We start from the raw sequence: 9,495 nt of genomic DNA, 5'->3' as shown, positions 1-9,495 counted from the left end.
GCCCGTGTGGATCCAGGTACGATGGGATACACAGCGGGGGGGTTGGGGGGACAGAGCCTTCCTGGGCAGGGCTGAGCTGCCACGGTCTGTCACAGCACTGCCCTGCATCCAGGCGTGGGGCTCTGCATCTCCTGGCTGAGCGTGTTTCTCTGGGAGCCAACGCTGGAGCAGCCAAGCACACGCCACCGGCCCGGCCAGCACTTCCAGCCCACAGCACTTCCAGCTGAGCCTCATCCCCTTTGCAGCATTCCTCAAAATATTTACACGGGAGAGGGAGTGTGAGCAGAAAGAGCCGTTTCCTGAGGCCCTTCCCATATCTTATCAAGAGCAGGGGAAGAGCCCTTGGTGCTTCTGGCTGGGCTGGTCAGGGCTGAGGGATCTGCCACTTGATGCAAAGCTGTTGGGAATCAATATCCTTGTGACCCTGAGGCCAAGCTTTGCTCTGGAGAAGCCAGTGGGAATCATCCCACAGAGGATGGCACAGCCAACTCCAGCCTGAAACCCCTCGTGGTGCCAAGTGTGGTGCAGGGGCAGCGATGGCCACGGAGCTGCATCCCGTGAACCCCCAGGACCCTCCCCTGCCCAGCAGTCACGGCTCATCCCGACATGCTCTCGGGAACATCAGCCCTTTGCACAGGCTCTCCTGGAGCTCGGCCACCCTGAGCAGCCAAAATCTTCTCCTTCCTTCACCCTTCATCAGTGGCTCAGCTGCGGGATCCCGGGCTCGCTGCCTCCGAGAGCTGCTGTTAATGGGGGTGCTGGCATGCTCGGCACCCACGAGTCACTTTCTGGGATCTGTAGCCTAATTAAAACCTTTGGACAAGAATGTTTCAATATTCATGGAGAGGTTTTGGAGAGACGCCCTGGCTTCCGCCAAAGCTCCAAGAACAACAAAGCTTTGGCAATAATGGGAGTGCTTAGGCTAAGAAAAACAGGGATAAACTCCCGGCCCTCAGAGCGTGGGTGCAGGAGGCGCTTTGGGCAGGACTTGTGTCAACCGCAGGAGCAGCAGGAGCCTATTCCCAGCAATTTAGGGAATTCCTCCAGGCAGGGACATCTTCCCTTAGACCAGCTTGCTCCAAGCCCTGTCCAACCTGGCCTTGAACACTTCTGGCCGTGCTGGGCAGGTCGCTCTCCCCGGAGAAGCCTCCGGGTCGTGATGCCACTGCCCTGCCCTGACCGCCCCTTGTTCCCCCAGCTGCTGTTCCAGGAGACCAACCCGGGGGTGCGGTACCAGTACACGATCCAGCGCCCGGCCAACAGCGAGAACGAGATCGAGCAGCCCGAGTTCCTGTGGCGCTTCGGCTCCTGGACCACCTGCACGGCCACCTGTGGCACCGGTGAGTGCGGATCCCACGGGGCACCCGGCCCGGCCTGGCCCTGCAGAGTGGCGGTCGGAGCAGGTGGAACATCCCCAGGGATGCCTCAGGAATTCCTGGGTCTTTGGTTTCAGGAGGTCTTAGCAGGGGGAAAAAAGGGCCATCTGCTGAGGTCACGGCTCCGGTGCCCCCGCGGCGCTCACAGGGACCCGGCGCTTTCTCAGCGCTTTGCTCCCGGCTCGGTGTCCTGTTACCCGGGCGTTCCTCGGCGGGATGGAGACAAAGGAGCTTTAGAGAAACCCGGGAGTGTGGAAGGGCTGGTCTCCCGCCTGGCTGGGCCTCCCCGTGGGGGAGCACGTCCAGGGTTTTACAGAGAGCACACAGGAAGGTGCCTGGTGAGGCTCCGTGTGTCAGGCACCTGCTTCCCTCCATCCTGCACCACCGGGGTCCCCGCGGCAGCTTTTGGGGCAGCTGATGGAGTGGGACATTCTTGGCACACTGCCAGGGAGAGGCTGGGACCAGCAAGCCCTTCCTCGAGAGCGGCTGGCACTGGGAGAAAGGGGAATTCAAGGACACTCGTGCTTTCTAGGTAGCACAGAGTGCCAGGAGATGGCTTTTGTTTAAAACCAGCTTTGCTTTGCACGGTTTGAGCGCTTGGCTTCCAGAACAGAAGGGAAATGCAGGAGTGAATCTGGCAGGAGTCGGGTGAGGGTGAGCAGCTGGAGAAGGGCTGAGCCTCTCTCCCTGGGTTGGGTGATGGAGTGAGCTGACATGTGGATTTGGGAGAGCTAAGGGTGAGCCTCTGGTCAGCCCCAGGGCCCTGCAAGCTCCCAAGTGCTTGAGCCAGAGCCCAGCTCAGCAGGCTCAGCAGGGCTCTGTCAGTCTCAGCTGGTGGCAGGGGTTCAGTGACAGCTCTCCGGGGCACAGGTCAAGTATGTGTTACAAAAACGGGGACAAAAGCCGGAGCGAGGCAGCGTGGTGAGGTCACCCTTAAAAGCATCACCCCCCCGAGTGCTTCGAGGACACGAGGCCTGAGCCAGTGATTTATCCCAGAGCTGTGAGGGGGCAGGGCTGCCAGCAGAGCTGTGTGCTGCCTGTTGGCTCCCTTGGAACACAGCCCCCAAAATCCCCAGTGCACACCGGCTGCTGTGGCTCTGGGCAGCGCTGCCAGCACCGGGCAGCACCTTCACAGCTGTCCATCCTGCCCCGCCTGCACTGGTGCCACGGGGCTCGGTGAGGGCACTGCTACTGAAACCACCACCAAGTGGTGAATTCCTTTCCTTTCCGCTGTTTTGGTGGCTCAGACTTGCCAAGGGCCTCTTGTCACCTGCGGACAGAGCGCGCTGGGTGGTTTGCTGTGGTTTCCATAGCCGAGCCGGTGCCTGTGTGAGTGGTTTGGTTTCCCAAGCCCCTCCAGAGCCCGTGCCCCTGTCCATGCCCACAGGGGTGCAGCGGCAGGTGGTGCACTGTGTGGAGAAGCTGGCTGGCATCGTGGAGGAGAGGTTCTGCGACGCGCTCACCCGCCCCGACGACCAGCAGCGCCCCTGCAGCGAGGAGCCCTGCCCGGCCAGGTCCGACCCTCCCCTGCCCACCCCTCCCCACCTCATCCTCGGTGTCCAACAGCCCTGAGGGGTGACCAGAGTGGGGGGACCTCAGTCACTGCCGTGCCAGATTGCCCCAGGGTGTGTGCAGCTCTTCACACCTCTCCTCTCCCTCATCCGTAGGGATGGATCCCAGACCCTGTGTTGGCCCGTGAGAACATCCCAGGGGTTCCCTGATGGCCCCAGGGTGTTGCTCGTCCTCAGGCTACGAGCTGCACAGGAGGTCCCGTGCTGGCAGGGTGCTCCTCTCTGCCTCTGTGCACAGAACCATCCCTGGCACAGCTCGGGGACTGACCCATCCCTGACCCTCCCTCCGGGCTCCCTGACCTTGGGCTGACACACAGGCTGCAGTTGGGATCCTCATTCCCCCACGGCCCCACAGGACGGGGATGGAACCTGGCACGTGGGTGCAGGCTCTGGCTGAGACCTTTCCCTCTCCCCTTTCTTTTTTCCCTTCCCTGTGTGTCCCTGCCCGCAGGTGGTGGGTCGGGGAGTGGCAGCAGTGCTCAGCCTCGTGTGGCAGCTCGGGACTGATGAAGAGGACGGTGCTGTGCATCCAGAGCGTGGGGCTGGACGAGCAGAGGGCCCTGCAGCCTGCAGACTGCCAGCACCTCCCCAAGCCCGATGCCACCGCGCCCTGTCACCGGGACGTGCCCTGCCCCTCCCAGTGGGCCGTGGGGAACTGGTCCGAGGTGAGGAGGAGCGGCGGGGAGGTCCCAGTGTGTGGCAGAGCTGGTGGGAGCTGGGGACAAGCTGCCCTCAGACACCCTCAGCAGTGGGTGTGCCTCCTGCTCACAGGGAAAATCCATGGATGTGTATGTGTGGGCTCAGCAGCTCCTGTGGATGGGAATTCCTTTGCATGGAGAGGTCTCAGAGTGAGGAAGGAGCACTGGGCTGTTTGACTCTGCCCCATCTCTGAGCCTCGCTGCTCCCTCAGGGTCACACCACACTCCCTGTGCAAAGGGGGACAGAAACAAGAGGTTTTCAGCTGGATGGGGCTTGGAGCACTTTTCTGGTAGGGAGGCATCCCTGCCCATGGCAGGGGATGGAACTGGATGATCTTTAAGGTCCCTTCCAACACAAACCATTTCATGATGTGCTTTGTGGTCACACTCTGTACAGCCTTGATTTATTTTTGTATTTCTGTGGATCAGCTTCACCGCAGGTTGAGGGTTTCAACCAGAAAATGATGACTCCTAATTTAAGCAGGCGTTCCAAAAAGTGTTCAGCATGAAGACAAATACCAGGAGAGGAAGGAGAGAGCCTGGGAATGGGGCTTGTTGCTAAGGAACAGCAGGGATCGAATGCGAACAGAGAATTTGAAGGCTACATGAGAGAGGGAGTTAGAAATATTTTTCTAGGGGCCCACAAAAGCCACAATTAAGGGCTGAGAGAGACGGATGCAATGGTTTAACGGGAAAATCATGGCTTGGTGGTGGGTCAGTGCTGGGCAGGGCCAGCCCCAGCCCTCACAGTTGTCCTCTGTGGTGTTGGCACGGACAGATCTGTGAGCTCAGGAGAAAAGTGCCCAGGATTTTGAGGCTCTGACATTTTTCTGTCCTTTAATTTAAAGCAAGAGCTCTCTTTCTTCTCTGTTTCCACCAGCACTGTAAGTAGGGGAATTAGAAGGGGTTTGAAGTTTGCTTCACAAGGTCCTTCTGGCAGCAGTTCCCAACAGGGGTTGGGGCTGGTTTTGTCCATGCAGACCCCAGGAGTGCGTGTGCCTGTCCGGCACCAGAGCACCAGGTGCCAAAGGGCTTCTCTGGGGTTTGGGAAGTCCAGCAAACTGCTTAAACACCAGGACTTAGCATCTTCAGAGGGACCCTAAAGCAATGCACATCCAGCTTTATGGGCTTCCCAAGGAAGTTAGTGCAGTCAGAAGGATGATTTGTTTGTTGTCCATTAATTCTGCTGGCAGGAGCATGACCCAGCTGGTGGTGGTGGCTCCTGCTCAAGGCTGAACCCTCCTGTGAGCTCCGTGTGTTCCTCCACGAGGCTCCTACCAGCCCTCATTCCTTATCTGTGTCCCAGAGGCTTCCCAGATAACCCAGCCCTGGCAAAGAACCCCCCTGCAGGCGTTGTGATACCTGGAGTTTATCTGCTGGATGGGGCTGGAGGCCTGTGCTGGGAACTTTTAGCTTTGTGGGAGTTGATTTGTTTCCCCTGGGTTGGCAGTGCCATCCCAGGGGGGGATGCAGCCTCCTTGCAGCCCTCTCACAGATGTTGGTGTGTGGTAATGTTTTATTCCAGCTGGTGGAAATGCCTGTGGTGGCCACGTGGTGCTATCGGAAAATCCTGGAATGGTTTGGGTGGGAAGAGACCTTTAAGCTCGTCTCATGCCAACCCCCTACCATGAGCAGGGACACCTTTCGCAAGTCCAGGTTGCTCCAAGGCCCAAATGCAGCAGAAAATGCTGCTGATCTTTCCAGCATCTTGGTTTCTTTTTGCTGACCCGTCTGAAAGAGCCCATTGTGGTGGGGGCCAGGGTGTCCCCAACAAAGCTCCTTCCTGACCTTTGCTTTTTCCCTGCTCAGACAACACCCACGTTGTTATTAGTGCTTCAAAAAATGTTCTTCTGCAAGAAGAGATGCAATTCATGGTGATAGGTCACAGGAAAGACCTATTAGATCATCTTATCCAGTGCCCCTCCCAGTGCCCATCTCCCGGGAAAAGTGTTTCTGGCTGGAATGCAGGTCAAGGATCACCCTGAGCAAAGTACCCCACAACACCAGCCCTGCTCTGGGACCATCTCAAACAGGGCACAGCCCCAGAATTCGATCTGGGCAGCAGCACCCTGCTTACCAGTGGGACTAGTACCCCCTGTTCCCGACTCCTGGTGCAGGGGACCCCCTGCCACCAGTGGGAATGGCACAGGAGCTGCCCGGGGACCCAGGTGGGTGGTGGGAGTGAGGCAGAGCAACGTGGAGCCCCCTGTGCCCGTCGTGGCACGTGGCACAACCAAGCACCCTCTTTGGCATCCCAGAGGGGAGCACCAGTGAGGGGCTCTGGCCCTACTGCCAACCCCATCCCCAGCCCTGCTCCTCCTGCCGCCTCCCATCCCTGATGTTTCCCTCTCTCTTCCCTTCCCAGTGCTCCACGACCTGTGGGAACGGGACCCGGAGACGCCCTGTTGAGTGCAGCCACAGCACGGGGAGGGGTTGTGACCCCGCAGAGAGGCCCAGCGAGGAGGATCCCTGTGCCCAGCCACCCTGCCAGGACACCCACGGTGCCAACAGCCACGGTGCCAGCACCCACAGTGCCAGCACCGACGGGTCTGGCAGCGGCTCCTCCAGCAGGGAGGTGTTCAATGACATCCATTACATCCCCAGCAACCACATCACGAAATTTAACCCCCTCATCCCACACGTCCCCGAGTCCAACGATGTCAATGTGATCCCTGAGGAGGACTTCCCAGCCAGCAAGGGAAACGTCTTTGTGGATGATTTTTACTATGATTATAATTTTATCAACTTCCACGAGGATCTGTCCTACTACCCCTTCACGGAGAAGGAGACCAAAGGTGAGGAGGCAAAGCCAGAGCTGAGCAACAACGACGTGGAGGGGCCCTGGGAGGTGCCCACTGCTGTCCTGCTCACCACCGAGCTGGGAGGAGACAGCGAGCACCATCTGGGCACCAAAGCCTCTGCTCCTGTGGATGAGGGGGAAATGGAGCCTGGGGATTTAGCCAGCAATGACTTCCTGAGCGTGGTCCCCGAGGATGCAGGATCAGCCACTCCCAAGTACACCATGCCAGGGTTCATGGGTGAGGAGGAGGACACAGTGCTGGTGCCCCGTTCTGAGGACCACCCACCCACCCAGAGCACCACGAGTCACAGCTCTGCCAACAGCCACGACCACCCGGCCCTGGATGAGCCCCACGGGGCTGTGCTGACCAGGACAGGTCCAGGGCAGGATGCTCCAGCCCGTGGCTTCGCTCTCTGGGGTCCCCACCCGGCTGATCTCCCCCCTCTGCTCCCCACAGCCTGGGGCAGTGCCAGAGTGGATGTATTCGACATTCCTGGAGCACCAGGGAGTCATGGCAAGGGCCGTGCGGGCACAGCGGGGCCAGGGCACCCCGGCAGGGAGGGGCATGGCAGGGCCATGTCTGTGGGGACAGGCCACGAGGACTCCAGGGAAACAGGTTCTGTCCTCACTGGTGACACCAACGGTGACACCACGGAGCAGGACGGGGGGGCAGAAGTGCCAGGGTGGGTGGTGGGCACACAGGCAGTGTCAGTGGATGGTAATGATGAGCATCCCCGTGGGACAGAGAGGGCAGATCTTTCCTTTCCCACCCTGCAGGGACCGGGGTGGGAGATGGGATGGAGTGCTGGCAGTACCCATCCTGCTGTGAGTCCCTCTGCCGTGGGTGCTGCCGGGGGTCCCAGGGGGCAGGCAGGGCCCCAACCAGAGCTCCACACCCCCACATCCCTGAGCTCAGCCCCCTGGGTGGCCACTACAGCTCTTCCCACAGCAGCGTCCTTGTCCTCTGCCGTGCCCGGACCAGCCACTCAGCTCAGCTCCAGCAGCCTCAGCCAGCAGGATGCCCTGGCCCCAGCCATGCCCACGGCCCCAGCCATGCCCACGGCCCCAGCTCACAGCCCGGCTGCACACCCAGCAGGAGCATCCCCCTCTGAGGCCCCCCCGGAATGGTGGACCCTGGGGATGTCCCACCATCCACCCCGTGCTGAACAGACCTCCCACGGGACCCCACTCAGCATCACCGTGCCAGGGGAACCCTGGGCACCCCCAGGGACATTTGCCTTCAGTGACGAGGGGCACAAGTGGTCCCAGCCCTCCCCGGCCCCCCCACCGCTCTGGGAGGAGAGGATGGAGGAGGAGGAGGCGGCGGCTTTGCTTCCACCATCAACCACCGCAGCAGCCACTGCCATGCCCAGCTGGGAAGTTGGGAACTGGAGTGAGGTAGGTGCTGAGTCCCATTAACATGGAATGGGGCAGGGGGGAAGGTTTTCCCTGAGCGCTGCCTGGCGTGGGACTGCTCCTCTTCCCACATCATCCCAGAGCCCTGCCCAGTTTAACCAGCACCGCTCCCATCACCCGTGGAGGAGCTGAGTCCGCAGGGACCTTTCTGCCGGCCCACCCTGCCCCATCCTCAGCCAGGTCCATCCGGGGGGTGGGTGCCAGGTGTAGAGGAGCAGGTTGCCCCTGTGTTGCAGTGCTCGGCCACGTGCGGCGTGGGCGCGATCTGGAGGAGCGTGCGCTGCAGCAGCGGCAGTGACGACGGCTGTGCCCCGGCCAACAGACCCGTCCCGGCCCAGAGGTGCTCCCTGAGACCCTGCTCCTCGTGGCGTGTGGGCAACTGGAGCAAGGTATGCAGGGAGGGAGGACCCAAAAACCCCTCGGGGCAAGGCAGGTGCGGGGTCATTGCTGCTCTCGTGGGGGGCTCTTGCCCCACGGCTCGCAAAGGCAGAGGGTGAGGGTTTGCCCTTGCCACAGAGTTTAAACCACTTCATCCCACGATATTTCCATTTCTCATGCTCTTGGGCCAGGAATTTGCAAAAGCTAAGTAAGAAGTGGTTTGAAAGGTCAGGTTGGGTGGGGTCCTGGACAGCCTGGCCCTTCCCCAGCGTGATGCTCGTGTCCTTTCCCAGTGCTCCAAGAACTGTGGTGAGGGCACGAAGGTTCGGGATGTTCACTGTGTGGACACCAGAGACCAGCGGCTGCTGCGGCCCTTCCACTGCCAGGCTGTGCTCCACAAACCCCCAGCACGGCTGCCCTGCCACAACCCACACTGCCTGGACTGGTACACGTCCTCCTGGAGAGAGGTAGGGGCTGGGCAGGGGGCTGAGCAAATCCCACCCCATGCCATGGGCTGGGACACCTCCCACTATCCCAGGTTGCTCCAAGCCCCATCCAGCCTGACCTTGGACACTTCCAGGGATCCAGGGGCAGCCACAGCTTCTCTGGGCAACCTGTGCCAGGGCCTGCCCACCCTCCCAGGGGAGAATTCCTTCCCAATATCCCATCTAACCCTGGAAGACATTCCCTGTGTCCTGTCCCTCCATCCCTTGTCCCCGGTCCCTCTCCAGCTCTCCTGGAGCCCCTTTAGGCCCTGCCAGGGGCTCTCAGGTCTCCCTGGATCCTTCTCTTCTCCAGGTGAACCCCCCCAGCTCTCCCAGCCAGTCCTCAGGGCAGAGGGGCTCCAGCCCTGGGATCCTGATGGAGCATTCCATGGTTTGTGTCCCGGCAGTGCTCGGAGCCGTGCGGTGGAGGGGAGCAGGAGCGGCTGGTGACGTGTCCGGAGCTCGGGCGCTGCGAGGAGACATCGCGGCCCAACGCGACCCGGCCCTGCAACACACACCCCTGCACCACCTGGGTGGTGGGCTCCTGGGGACAGGTGAGGGGCTCCTGGGGGCAGGTGAGGGGCTCCTGGGGGCAGGTGAGGGGCTCCTGGGGACGGGTGAGGGGCTCCTGGGGGCAGGTGAGGGGCTCCTGAGGGCAGGTGAGCGGGCACGGGCTCCCCTCCATGGGATCTGCATGAAACACGAGGAACAGGATGGGGGGAAGCCCAACCCTCCAAAGCAACTGGGGGGCTGCTGCCACAACCCCCTGCC

General features: G+C 61.0%; 1 protein-coding gene across 1 annotated transcript; it reads left to right on the top strand.

Annotated features, from left to right (window-relative positions):
• Positions 1-7: 7 nt before the first annotated feature.
• On the top strand, positions 8-9,278 carry LOC114072933 (A disintegrin and metalloproteinase with thrombospondin motifs 7-like; the record flags this gene model as incomplete). Its single annotated transcript, XM_027910753.1, has 8 exons — positions 8-16; positions 1,199-1,340; positions 2,764-2,890; positions 3,399-3,612; positions 6,011-7,843; positions 8,098-8,250; positions 8,533-8,706; positions 9,132-9,278. Coding segments are annotated over 8 exons (2,799 nt in total), but the record flags the coding sequence as incomplete, so codon positions are not given.
• Between the last annotated feature and the right edge of the window lie 217 nt (positions 9,279-9,495).

The sequence above is a fragment of the Empidonax traillii genome, unplaced genomic scaffold (assembly GCF_003031625.1).
Source record: "Empidonax traillii isolate 1590-97213 ecotype Southwest subspecies unplaced genomic scaffold, ASM303162v1 scaffold4545:size9495, whole genome shotgun sequence".
Taxonomy (NCBI): domain Eukaryota; kingdom Metazoa; phylum Chordata; class Aves; order Passeriformes; family Tyrannidae; genus Empidonax; species Empidonax traillii.
This window is presented reverse-complemented; position numbering and strand designations above follow the sequence as displayed.